This window comes from Spea bombifrons, chromosome 3, assembly GCF_027358695.1.
Source record: "Spea bombifrons isolate aSpeBom1 chromosome 3, aSpeBom1.2.pri, whole genome shotgun sequence".
Lineage (NCBI taxonomy): Eukaryota > Metazoa > Chordata > Amphibia > Anura > Pelobatidae > Spea > Spea bombifrons.
In genome coordinates, this window is record NC_071089.1 from 89,363,671 (window position 1) to 89,378,680 (window position 15,010).

The 15,010-nt window shown below is 37.5% G+C and overlaps 1 protein-coding gene across 1 annotated transcript in view; it reads right to left on the reverse strand.

Moving 5' to 3' along the window:
- The window catches only part of FNDC3B (fibronectin type III domain containing 3B), a 148,678-nt gene that overhangs the window by 101,395 nt on the left and 32,273 nt on the right, over window positions 1-15,010 (reverse strand). Inside the window, exons 2-3 of the mRNA XM_053460580.1 lie at window positions 9,534-9,672; window positions 4,657-4,732 (exon numbers count right to left, since the gene is read on the reverse strand). Coding sequence (XP_053316555.1) covers window positions 4,657-4,732; window positions 9,534-9,644 — 187 coding nt within the window. The 5' untranslated portion in view covers window positions 9,645-9,672. The remainder of the gene's footprint in view (window positions 1-4,656; window positions 4,733-9,533; window positions 9,673-15,010) is intronic.

The window sequence follows — 15,010 nt, forward strand, 5'->3', positions numbered from 1 at the left end:
TACTTAAACTGAGTAAGCAAAAACGAGAACCCGTATCTGGGTCATTCTTCAAGTTACATTTTGGAGAGGTTGACTGCTCCCACCACCTTAACCTAACCTCTTCACCTTCAGCATGGAACACACAAATCTAAACATTTTTTATAGTTTTTGTATGGGGAGACTGGAAGTGATGTCAAATATTCGACAGAGAAATTAGAAAATAGGTGGGGGACCGCACTGCAAAATATGATGGTGGTATATAACTCAATAAATCGTAATTATGGTAGGATGGGGTCATGATTGGACCCTATTTAAGAACACCACCTGTTCCATGTTATTGGTTCAAAGCTGTGAAAAATGTAAAATGGATTAAATCCATACTTATCTGTAGATATGAAACAGTCGTTTTATTTATAAAAACTAGGATAGACATCCGGTCGCATTTGCGCTAATATCTCAACCATACAAATGTAACCTATGCAATTTTAGACTGTTGTGTTAAAAGTTTTATGATTAGCACACCTTTTGATTTAAAGGCGCACAAGGGTTAAGTTAAGCCATGAAAGTTTTGACAATGTCAAGTTAAAAAACTTCCTTTCGACAACACTTATAATCAGTGTCATTTAAATAACCGAATATGTTTAGCCGGGAATATAAATAAAAGCATACGTTTTGTACATTTTGCTGAGCTTGGGGATTTTCTTTGTTTTTCAGGATTCTGTCTCAGCCTTATTTCTTTTTTTTTCTTAGCAGTAGTGATTCATCTTTTAACCGTCTCCTGTGCTGTACACTGAGGCTGCTCTGTTCTGCTCGGGTAGTGGGAGGCCACGTCGGCAGGAAACCCTGCTGGCTGCCAGGTCACATTCATAACCGTCTGGAGCAGCCAGCAAGCAGCGCAATCCACCACTGCTGGTTTCTGCAAACGCTCCAAGCCTAAAAACAAGCAAAGGCCAGAGATACACACGAACCGAGCTGGGAATCCTAATATAATGCTAAAAGGAAATCACACGTAAAATACCTTTATACAGCGCGCCGGTCCTTCAGCATCCAGACCTTCTGGACTAAACTGGCCATTGTTATGTCTCTGGGAGCAGACATCTTGCTGCTCCAACAAACTCCAGACAACCTCTTAGCTCAAAGTGGAAATACACCAGTTATTTTATTTGCTTTTACGTAGCGTTTCTGTAAGCTGGATTTAAGTGATATTAATGCCCATGAATGTATAATTTAGTAATACACAAAAGTTACCATTGTAAAAACGACAAAAAGGGAAGATGGGTGATTTGGGTAATGTTACTGTTATTTTGGAAAATTTGATAATATAAATGACCTAAATGTACAGGGAAAGAAGGGGGCAGGAATTCATAAAAGGGGCAGAAGTGAATGAGAAATGGGCAGGAGAGAGGGAGCAAAAATATACAATTGGGGGGGAATAGGGCAAACATACCTAGGCAGAATATACAAATGGACAAGGTGCAGACGGAGGACAATAATAAATGGGGGGTCGTGAAAGAACAAGAGAAATAGAGAAGCATAATAACAGTGGGTGTTATATTGACTAGGATTCAATAACATGATCAGGGTTTCAGTAAGAGATGGTAAAGTTGGGAAAGGGAGACTATGAAAAAGAAAATTGCACCGGCCCCAGTATTTATTCTATTTTATGCAGCACTAAACACCTTTTTATAAATAATAACTGTTTGCTAAGCTGTGACATGGGTAACCCAGCTTCCAGAAATGTTCCGTAGAAAGCAAATGGGTTGATTGGGAAAATTAGAAACACATTTAGAAGTGATTTTCCCCATAAAATTCTCCATATAAACGATTTTCCCTGTTATGCAACCACATCTGGAACGAGTACGGCCGCATTCCTTTGAACTTATTGACTTCCTATGAACCTCCTAACTGCCCTAGCACTTATCTGTTTAATAGCATGTCCACTGTAAGAAACAAAACAAAAATATTACTTATTTGTCCATGTACGCCATCCAAACTCCAACGGAGGGAGGGGGAAATAACCCCTAGTCCACTGTTACGTGAATATTTTGGGCCCCTTATTTGTATATTTGCCACCAGAGTGTCTGGACTAAATGTAGACATCACTTATACCTTGACTGGGTCCTTTCTTTGCAAATGTGTGAGACAGAGCAATATCCGGTGCATTTTAATGTTGTCAGCCAAAGTGCTTTGAGATACTAAATGACTGCTTGATTTAACTGGGCTTGCCTTCAGGGAATGTAAAATAAATATCTGTGTCTATGTACAGAAAGAAGTCTACAGTTAACCATTGTGTGTCCTCAAATAATAAAAACGGGGTATTGTTTGTTAATGGGATTACCTATCAATAATAGATAGAAACTTTTATTAATAGAAACCGCAAAATTTCTTCTAAAATCAGATGAGATGAAGAAGCATTTATAATGCCCACATTTTAATTAAGAATCATTCAATCAGGTGTGGTAAGAATCGCAAGACCTGTGAAAATCAGAATACGTACCTTCCAGGTATCACGTCTCACAAAGGTAAAAAAAAGCATGCGTGTTATGTCAAGAAGCTTGTGTGTCACTTGGAGGCAAGAGTTGACACACTGGTTTAAAGAGGCTGAGCGGCAAACAATTACTTGGCACGTGTTTTTGGAACAAAGCAAGATGGTGTCCAGAGAAACCCAGACTGGGCAGCTCTGGAAACAGAAGATAAGGAGCGACACAAATAAATGTAGACGGGTCAAGTATGATAAAAATAGCAGATCTCTAGTGCTGGTTAGTGAAAAAAGGGATGAATGCTGTCATTTGCCACCAAAAGAAAAGCAGACCTCCGTATTTGACGGGCATACTGATGATATTTACACTAAATACTTTTATCATGTATTCAGTGGATACATTTTTATTTAATTCTAACAAACTGCAATAAAGATAGTTTTTAAGGAACAATCTCAAGTAAGTGTGCCAAACATTTGTGCATGCTTTTTCTGGTGGCTTGGTGTTCGGGTGGCTTGGTTCAAGATTGGTGGCATCCTACTCATGGAGAGAAAGCTTCTGTAAACGATGTGGGTCCCAATGAAAAAAAAATGGATTCACAATTGCCACTTCAGTTATGGTTTCGCCTCACTGTATGAAGGGTTAACCCCATCAGACTTCAGTTTGTGTTAGGAAACATATAACAGTGGACTATATCATACTTCAGATCAAAAGTCTTTAGGGTTGCCAAGTAAGATGTGCAATATGCTACCGCTGCCTCTAATCCCTATAACTGGGTTTATTACCTAACAGAATCCATACATCTTGACCTAATTTCCATAATTAACCCTACATATTCATTTACTGCATTGGTGAAAACCGATATGCTGTATCTGCTAAACCAGGGACAGATGACTGAACCGTTCCAAAGGATTCGTTACCTAAGACACAACAAGATGCAAGATTGACCTGTGTTGAGGTCCTATTACCCCGAATCCGCGCACAATCTGTAAACTATTATACCAATAGAAAAAAGACAAGAAAGAAAACATTAAAGCGGACTTGCCATCCACCGCATGCAGATCGGATGGTCCATTTGCCTAATTACTAGCACATGTCGGGTTAAAAAGTAAAAATTACCTGTCGCTCCCCTCTTCTAGCCGTGTGTCTACATTTACGCACCCACAATGTTGTGTGCTCTGTCACACTTTTGTTGCAAGCGTGGATTCCCAAGCACTGCAGTCTATGGCAGAGCAAACAGCGCTGTGGGAAAAGTAAACTCACACAGCCATCAAATTTGGAGTTTTTCATTTCTATATCATCAGCATAGTATATTATCTAAATGTTTCTCCCTATCATAACATTTCCTTTTAGTTATATTTTCTGTTATACTTTCACCAAAGATTTGGCATAAAAGAAGTGATTCGGGGATCATTTATCTATTTGGTAATAGATTCCAGATTTTCTCTAGGGAAAAGACGATCTATATCATGTACATCGATACAGGCAGATAACCTGATTTCATGAAGCCTCTTCACTAAATCATGAAAATGAGCCTCTGGATTGTACAGCCAGATAGCTCTCTTGCTTATTGCTCCTTAGGCTTAGATAATACAGTGCCGTATACTTGCTTCATGCTGAAATAGGTAATCAGTTTCTCGCTAATATAATTTAATAGACTTTTGCCAGTCGCCCTGACCGCCAGCCGGCTTATGGTACTAAGAGGACTGTTTAAGAAAGCTGAGCTTCTCGGTTCATAAAACATGAGGCTACTTAATCCCTTTCCCAGGAAACAAAAAAATATAGCCTATGTGCATATGGTTTTTGTTTTCTTTGCCACCGTTAAAGGATGCCATCCATATAATTTACCAGTTTATTGAGCATGATATACACAAAGTGTTCTCTCTTCTCTCTCATATATATATATATATATATATATATATATATATATATAAAACAGTTATTTTATGAAATGTATGTAAAATTGTTCAAAACCATGTTAAGTCCTTATGAACTCACTACATAATAGATTTTCTTGTCATACCAAGCATCGTGGGATAGATATCTATGAAACAGTGGAACAGCCTGTTTCATGGCAGCTGGTGTTGCACCACAACTCGCAAGACCTAAGTGCGTGTGTAAGGCTAAAAGGCCTTACACACCGAGATCCTTGTGCACCGAGAACCGTGATCCTTGTGCAAAAATATAGTATTTATTTTACCTGGGATGCACTGCAGAGTCCCATCTTCTGCTCTTATTGTGAAGGTTTCTCCTGGGTTAACCTGAACTAGTATGACCTGTGAGAATAAAGAAGAAAGTATTTCAGAACAAGATAACATCTGGTATTTCTATTGGAGAAAGGATGTAGGTGTCATGGATGATGTCATAGTTTTACAAATCTCACTTAATGCAGCAAGTCAGTACCTAGGTAAATCCTAAATGTTCACCATTCAAAGTGTTCCCATCAATCTTACAAGAGATTAGTGATATTGATATTGATCTAACACAGACCTTTAAAAGGCTCGTTCCTTGTGGTGAATCATACAAATTATGTAATACATGGACAAAAACTAGCTTAATTCCCTTAAACCAGAAAAGTACTAATGGCAAAATCTGGGCGTAATACCCTTAGTATCCTTACTAAACAATTGTGATGCCGTTTTGTGGAGTGAACAGTAATAAACATAGAAGTAAATATAAGAATTGGTGTTAGAATATATGTTGTAATTATAATGAGATGTCAGGACTAAATTAAACGTCACTTTATGGTATAAAGGGAAGCAGTGCATTATAAGGGCTATCCCAAGTTGGCCCTGCATAATGCATTGTTCAATCAGTGAAGTGACTTCCAAGAAATCTTACTGCTTTAACTATGGATTATACAGGACCATCCAAGTTATTTGATGTTGAAGCTCACTGGGGCTGGGATCAAAGCTGTACTCTTAGACATAAGCTTGTAGCTACACTTGAAGAAGTTGAATGGATAGCCCAAGATGTATACACCCACCTCAAGCTTCACATACACTATACTGTATATTCTATAGGACAAATCAAGACATTACAATTCTCCTCTTTACTATGCAAGTACCCAGTCAACAGTTGACTTAATGTTTCTGCATATCAACAATACAGATGTTTAAATCTTAGATCAGCGCACAATGAGAACAATAGGAGTCGGCACTCAACTCTGCAAAGTGTGCAGATCTTTGGAGGGCTTTGACAGTTGTTTGCCCACAACAAGCTAAATATGTAACATTATCAAAGTAGCAATTAAAGTATCATTCCCAATTTAAGTACGGTGCTGTTGACGGTGCCCAATCAACCCATAGCACCGTTTTGATTAGTGTTACTAACAGATGATACAAAGATAATGATCTTATATTTTATTCTCTAAATACAAAGCCATATTTTATTCTCAATACTACTTGCCCAATATAATAGATAGGGTCAGAGAGTAAAAAATTAAATGGATTAATGAAGTACACGGAGTCAAATTATTATAAAGTGTTAATACCATAGCCTGATTTATTATAATCAAGAGAGTCTTACATGAATATAAAAATAATGATCGACTGTGCAGCGTAATGTTCTAAAAAAGGCATTAAGACGGCTGCTAATTTATCATTTAAAGAGCAGCTAGCTGCGTAGCTTAGTACTTAGCTGTGTTCCATCATATTTTAATGAGCGACCTCCTGGTTCCTTCTGATCTTATTGCTTTTACATCATGTGCTTCTTATCAACCTTCTTTGCTCACTATTTCTTATAGTCTGCTCTAAAAACAATGTCTGCTTTTTAAACAGCTGCAAATATCAACCCTATCTTCTTAAACTGGTTCACATGGAGAAGAAAAACACCTTTCAAGGCAAATAAATGGAATAAGGCAACACAGCTCTAATGTATCCTGTTTCATCTATCACCTAAATACAAAGAAAAGAAGGATACATTCATATATAAATCATTAGATCAATATGTACCTAGACAATGATGGATATGTAAGGATGCAACTAATTATTTTTTATTCTACAGAGGTAACGTAGCCTATGAAATGTGGACTTCTGACATTTGCTTTTATGAGTCAAGGTGGAGAAAAAAAACTTGTCCTTGTGTAACATGGCAGACTACGGTAGGATGAGTCAGCCGCTGGCAGACACTTTGCATTTTGCATCACACTTGTCACTGTAACTAAAAAGCCACTGTGATCTTAAATATAGAGCAAGTGGAATCCTGCGCAGTTAATCCAGGACCATTTAGATAATGCGAGACATGCTTTTCAGCAACTTCCGAGCATTGACTGATTTCCATATAGTACCGCAAGGTGATGTCAGAGCAGGAAAAAAATATATTGTCTCCAGGGGCGCGCTATACAAATAGAATTGTTTGTGTGCCAAGAAACGATCAACATTTTCCAATGGGTTTATCCTCAATGATCTAGTATTGGCAAAGGACAAACATAGAGTAGAATAATTCGTTTATCACATCAGATCACAGCTGTGTGGTCCCTTTAAATATTTCCCTGCATATAACATACTCACCTCCAGTCAGCTCCAGTTCTGGCTTCAGGAACATTGCAGGCAGAGTAGCGCCTGCACATGCATGGAAAGCCCTCCCATTTATTTCAATGGGAGCACTTTACAGTCACTGAATGGCTGCACCAAGCAGCCAATCAGTGACAAGAAATGTCAGGCCTTGGAGGAGGTGGAAGCTTCTGCAGCAGGACTGCAGCTTCTAGGTCAAGTAAGTGCTTAATTTTTATTTTGGACAAATGTATATTAAAGTACCATAATATGCATTCTTCTGTAGTGGGGGTCTCAGGGACATCCACCATGGAATTTTTTTTCCTCTGAAGATTTATTACATAAATCAACAGAAAATCTTAAGAAACATTTTCCGTTTCTATGGCAATGGCTTATCAGTGTCTGCTTTTGTGTCAGGTGACGTAAATTTTTACATAATGAAATAATTATTTGTGGGAAGGGTTAGGGCATTCACAAGTACTAGGAATTAAGCTTCTAATCCTGAATTTAATAACAAAAGTGTTAAATTCCGCAAAGTAAGTGAAACAGCACCCTTAGTGCATAACGCCTAGCAATTAAATTATTTAACGAAAAAAGAATGCTCAGTCCCCACCCCTCATCCCCAAATGCACAGAAAGATAGAGAGGAAATGTTTTAATGATCACCACACTTGGCAAGTATTCTGCATGCACTATATGGCAAAACACGCAACAGCTTTTCCTAATAACACCCACAAGCCAGTTAATGCAGGCAACAACAAAACGTTGTGTCTTCTCATTATAGCTAATCAATGCTTTCAGCTGAAAATCACCCATGCTGAAACAGACAACGATCGGATAGATAGATAGATAGATAGATAGATAGACAGACAGACAGACAGACAGACAGACAGACAGATAGATAGATAGATAGATATGATTATATGTAAAATGTAATGATGGTGGAAAGATAAAGTATGCTTACTGATTACCCCATAGTTTATTTCTAATAGTGGACTATTCAACAAAGGCCAAGTTATCACACAGTCCTGTTAATATGTGATTATTTAAGTTATATCCATTTGATCATTGTTTCTCTATTTTGTTTGGGTTGTTAAAGCTCACTGTATATTTGTGTAGCTGGTTATATTTATGCCACAATCCCTGTAACTGTTTCATTTTTCCAGAGAGCCCTTGGTGTCTCCCCAGCTTCCCGTGTCCCACCTGCCTAGGTTTCAATCTATTTTTTTTTCTGATGCCTGAGGTGCCGTGCTTCTCTATGAGGGTGCTCTGTGTGCTTAGTTAAGGGCCGCAGCAGAAGCTAGAGCCTCCGTGAATCTTCTGACCAGATATGCCTTGTCTTCCTCTCCCTGGCCAAAAGGCCTGCAGGAGGGCTGGATATTCTTGTACTTGGTGGGGGACCAAGGATGGGATGAACCACTGTAACCATAAGGAAAAGCTGGGGGGCCATAAGGCATCCACCAACTCTTCCACTGAAAATAGGTGTTAATCTATTGGTCACTTTAATATTCACTTTAATATTCCGGGAAATAAGAAGAACAGCGTTGCTACCTAATACATAGCCGTTCAGAGTGTTTGGTGACCGAGGACATCATGGTGGACCTAATCTTTCCCATTACATGAGGTATTTGCAGTTGCATGAAAGTGGTCCCAATTAAGTAAATGGGAACACTTTCTGTGCATGCACAATTGGGGATCTTGTTAGATCCCACCAGAACGCTTGTTGAGACAGCACTGGAGCTGCTTGGTGTTAACTAACGGCAAAAAGGGGCGAATACATAAGGTGTCTAGAAATTTGGATTTTTCCCCTTGGACTAGAGATAAATCAAGTTAACTTTAAAAAAAATATATATAGAAACATGCAACCAGTATATCCTTGTATTAGGGTTCACAGTTATAAGTAGCTATATATACAATCTATATAACCTACTGATCAATAAGATCAGGCATAGTTGCCGTTTGAAGCATCTTGTTTTGACGACTTAAAAAATATAATTCGCCATATAATTCATACTCAGTTCTTGGAACTGGAAACTGCAGCGTTAAATGAATACCTTTGAATTATTAATGGGATCAAACGACCAAAAAATGATTTAATATTGTGGTCGGTAACATTTTTCAGACATGAACAAAGAAACGCCTAAACATATATGAAGAAAAAGAGCAGAAAAAGAACATAGTGAGGCATAATGTTCAAGGTTTATTTTACAGGCCAAAATAAACTAGGGCCAGACCAAATATGTGGATGAAATTATAGCATTCCTGCACTATTTACAACGTGATTCTTTGTACTTCCAGCTTTTCTGTATACCACAAAGTACAGCATTCAATCCCATCTTTCTCCTGTAACTGTAATAACTCTGTAATAATTGGACTCCATTTTGCTATAGTTTTCATTGTTCTAATTTAGAACACAAATAGGCCAACAGGACAAATTAGAGCAAGTGCAAACCGCCTGTTCTTTGTAATCTACATACTTTGCAACCTCAACCTCCTTTTTGTTTTCTGTATGTTTACATTATCAATTATAATTCTGGTGTAACACTATTTCAAACCATCCATCCTCTTTCCCCATCTCAACGCACCTGCTGCGAACCATCTCCGTTCACTATATGTGGCATCATTGCCACCTCCCCATTCAGCAAGGGTGGCAGCTCCAGTGGGATTTGGTCGGTCATCATCATTGTGACGTACATTCATGGAGAATTTTCCTCAGCTGCCTTCCTAGAAACATTAAAATAATGTATATTAGATATTTACGCCTATTAGTTTGCATGAGAACAGCCCCACGGCACACACACAATGTGACTTACACATAATAATGGCATATTTGACCATGTGTTATGTCACTACGCTTTGGACCACAAATACATTTCCCCACTAGATTGTCGAGAAAGTAAAACATAATAGCATTTTTAATGAAAACATTTTGCTACATCAAAAAGTGTAACGTTTCTCCAACTGCTGAAATAAATGACATAAAAAAAGAAATAATACATTTATAAGACATTTCATTATGGAAATCTAGGTTACGCCATGGCTTGCTTGACAAGGTAATAATGAGCGCTCTTACGGAAAATAAATCGTTTGAGACATGAGCAAGACCAAGAAGAATGTACACAGCTGGTTGACCGAGGAACAAATAGTCTGGAAATTGTCACTTTGTCTGTTTGTTAAACTGTTCAATTGCACGTTAGAGTGAACAAAAAAAGTACATTTCTAGGAACAAGCCAGACAGACAGATTGCAAGTTAACATAGGGAAAATCAAATATACATACTAGTCCTTTTCCTTAAACATGCTGCAAATGACGTTTAAACAAAGGGTAAATTGACCATTTTTGTTATTAATATTTACTTATTTGGAATACTGCCATTTGGGAATAATCTGTTTTAGCAATATATTTTCTCACTTTAATTATATTAAGCAGGGTCTCCTACACTATATCTATTAGCTTGGTCTGACCAACTAAATGTGTAATATCCTTTCAGTGCTGCCTACTTTTCGAGGTCACACACATGATAAAAATGAGTTTTTCCGACTGATGAATTTGTCAGGAGAACCAAAAATTCACTTCTGGGGACTGCACAGTTATTAAAGACTCACATCAATTCTCCTTCCAGATTCATCTATATTCAACCCATTCTCGGTCGATATGTGGTCATGTTCTATCCATTCTCCACAGCGATATAATTGCTCATTCCGTAACCATGTTCCTGTCCCAACCCAATGAAATATGTGTTTCACATAACCCACTCTACAATCGACATTGAACCCTTTTCAGCACTAGAGGAACTCATTATTGAAGCAGTTACATACAGTATACATAACTCAAGAACATATAAAAAAGACTCAACTATGCAATAATAAAATATGCTATCTAAAACAACTATTTTGTTAAAAACCCTTTCGAGATCACATAATTTTATATCAAATGCAAATCTAGTTGTGGTAACTGGCATATGTGAAAAATGTATTTGGTCACATAATAATATCCCCTTGGGTATTTCACTGGGTTTATATGAGGTTGGATAAGGGGACAGACTGCTTTAGAAATCCCATGTCATCAATTGATTTGATGATATACTTACTAAGCTTTTTAGAAAGATATTATAACATTCCCATTAATAAATATGTCTTGTGGTGAAAAGCAAACATTTAGTTTCCTGTGTTGGTGGGCCAGACTCTATGGGTGGGTTAAACCTCAAGGTGGTCAGCCATGTAATAAGAGTATTAAGAAACCCTATATGACGTAAAAGGGGTTTTCATGTTACAAAAGTATCTTCCAAAGAAGAGAGTCTTCCATTATACAATTGGATGTAGGAGGACTCCAAAGTAGTTTTAACTACCAGTTGTAGATATGATTTAGGTGTATGAAACATCATCCCTCACGGATCTGTTCCTACATACTCCGGTTATTTGGACCTTAAGCACTTTCCCTTAAAATAAGATGAAAAATGGGACAGAAGAATATTTGACTTCTCTCATATAGCTTTGCTCCAATAAACAAAGTATCACCACATACCAGTAAAATGACTTTTATGTTTAGAACGGTCAATCAATGAATGCTGAATACATTGAAGGGCATATTTGTCAAGCGATGCAGGGAGTATATGTTTATCCCTTCACATACGGCCGCCATGTTTCAGAATAGATGGTGTTGCTACTGCATGACAATACATGATTATTATCGGTGGTTTCTGGATGGTACAATTTGATAGAACTGTCTGTACTGCCAATTCAAACAGACCAAGGCAGCTAACATTCAGATTGTTTTCTTTGGATTGTTCAGTAAAATCACATTAAAGGATCAGTAAGGGCTAATGCCCAGTTTTTTATGTTTATATCCGTTTTCTTCAGATTTTTCTGATCTTCAGATTTTTGGTCAGTTTTAGTTTGATCATTTTTCTTTCAAACCATGCCAGCTTCACATAAAGGACACAGAGCTGCTTTGTCACTGGGTCAAAATGGAACATGCCATCCCATATGACATCATCTAATATTGCTTGAGGCAATGATGTCATATTCTTTAAATCATTCTAATTCTGACTCTTCGAGACACTGCAGAATACAGTAGCATCATGTAGGGCAAGGGTCCCTGAGTGTTTTTATATTGGGTTGAAGAGCCACCTCAGCCTTTTTCCCAAAGAAAACAACAGTTTTGTATATTTTATAATGAATTGATTTCACTAAGAATTCATTTTATGGAGTGGGTTTGTTCCCTACAGCAATCCTGAAACTTAAAAAAAACATACTTTACAGTAAGAACAGTAAAGATATGAAATTCACCTCCTGAAGAAGATGAACTATTAAATACAGTGGGTGCTTTGGCAACGGTCAAAATAGTCATAGAAATATAAGTTGAGTTCTGTGTTTTGCTTTTTTTATTGTCAAACCAAGGAAAATTGTTATTTGCCTCAAAGAATGAGAAGAATTTGAACCTTTTCCAAAATAACTCTAAGCATTTATAACAGATTCCGGGTCATGTATGAAACGGTAATGATTTGCTCAATATTTATGACTCAACATTATTTTTTTCTCTTTTCTAATAATAAATATATACTATAAAATAATAAGCACAGCAATTATAATAATACCATTTGGCCCAACGATGATGTGCTACTTGAAGAGGAGAGAACAGAAGGAAGAAGATCATTTGGGGGAATTTGAACAGTTAAATGTTGACACATCTACGTTTTTGGAAGGGCTCCGTTCACATGTGGATTTTACACAGTCATACATCTGTTCACAGCGGAAGTAACTTGAGCAGCAACATATTTCTAAGCATGCTGCAATCAATTGCCCATTGTAAGAATATAATTCAGCACTATCTGATACAACTCCGATGGAGCTGACATTTACACATTTTTTTTACAAACTATTTTACACGAAGGGAAGGATATTATTTTCTGTCCTTGTGTCTATATACTGCAGCCACAAGCCTAACAGACGCACTCGGAGTTCACTAAATAGCGATGCTTGAGCTAATAATGTTTTTTAGAACCATAAGAATTTTAATTAGAGCTTTTTTAATATGTCTTGGTATGGACTAGACAAAGTCAGGGGGCACAATGCAGGATTCTTAATACAGGTAACCCTTTTTAGGACCCGGTAGCTGCTGCCCCTTTTTCATCCCCTGACGCCCCTCTTTCCAATATCAAGAATTTTGGTGGTTATGCGTGTATCGAAGTGCTCCTCAGCCCTAAAGGTCATTTTTTTTTTTTATAGAAGCAGCGGGAATGTGTTTAGAAATTAAATTGTGTAAATGAAATATATCACTGTTCTTGTAAATGTCTAACGCAACGGCATACACAACACAGCTATCAATAGGTCATAAAGTCACATAGCCATGTCTCTAGACAACTCTGGAAATTGGAAAGGCAAAAAAGGTACTGTAGCTTTTCTGTTGCTATAACTCCTGTAACTATAACTCCCATGATCTTCCACAACTATGGAAGATGCTGTTATCAGCTGGTGGAACTGCGGCAAGAAGAGCCATATGGCAGGGGTAAGAATTGCAGACGGTTTGCGGGTTGACGCCACATATTTCATGGTCATCCCCCCCCAAACTTTTAAAAAAAAAATCTATTTTTATACTTTTTACATTGTCTACACTATGGAACCTACCCAAATGCCAAATTTCAAGTTTGTAGCATGTGGGGAGGTATGCTAAACATTTCAAACAGACACATATATCCACAAATTTCCCTTTTATATATATCTAGATTACAATATATTGTGCACTAAAAATCACAAAAAATTTTTTTTAAATCTTCATCCATTTTTAGCACCACCCCTGCTGGAAATTATTTTGTACTATACATTACCTTGTTACCTTTTACATTTTATTGAACTTAATAAGGAGTCTACCCTTTTGTATGATACTATGACTTGCACAGATAATTTTTACCCAGCAATGTATGTGTTAACAGCGGCAGCTGTCGGCTGTGAGTTTAATCAATGGTGGGAATTGCTAGGCTATGCACAGTTTGACTTTGTAATAAAACAATAAAAAGCAACAACCCCATTACAATGCCAAGTCAGAAGCTGTAATCTTAAAGGCTTCTGAGATATTTATTGCAAATTTCAGATACCCATCTAGCAACTCTACACCAACAATTGTTTCATTTTCAACAGAGATGTAATTCTAGACTTACCTTTAAATTGATTGCATTGGAGCATTGTTGCCTTAAATGATGTCCTTATTTTTTGTTTGCTTTTATCAAGTTACCAAGGGTTATGAAGAAAGAGCAGCTCTGGTGGCAAGAGCTAAAAGTGGGGTCCTATGGTGGCTCCTATGGTGGCTCCTATGGTGGCTCCATCAGTTTTAGCATGTTTTGCTACAGTTGTTAACCTCATTGCGTTAAAACATTGAGTGACCTACCTCTATGTTTGCAAAGTTTTCAGGAGCACAAAACTAATCTATATTCTTTTACTTCCTTGAAAGATCACCCACCTCCATTTTTATTCTATTTCCATCTAGACTAATCCACACTGCTGTGTACTCAACGAATGACAATCTCATGTAGGAGCTTATGACAAAATCTAGAAACCATGAGCTGTGCTACTACTAATGCGACTACTAATGCTTTTGGATCTGTATAGAGACATCAGCTAGACCTAAAAATCAGCTCTTTATAGTGTCCAGCAGGTAAGACACTAGGTGCCAGGAAGCCAATTCAAGTGGCCATGGCAACCTGGTGTCTGGGGTTTGTAGAGCCCTAATAGCTATATAGTCTTCTATAGCTAGTATTTTTGTACTCTTCAAAAACACCAACCAGAGGAAAAAAGCCTCCCACTTCACACTGAGGAAAATGATAATTTATGTAAGGCAACATACTTATCAATCTTACAAGTAGTCAATCCTACTGCAAGCTCTTAATATCACTATGCCATGAGGTATGCAGTTATGTGAACTCGCTGAGATATATAAGTTATAATGCTCATAGATTTCTTTATGATAGATATAGTAAATATAATGTAAAAAAAAGAGAATTCTCAAAAGGTCAGCTGAGGACGTTACGCACGTGAGGGACATGTTAAGAGACAGGTGTGGATTTGCA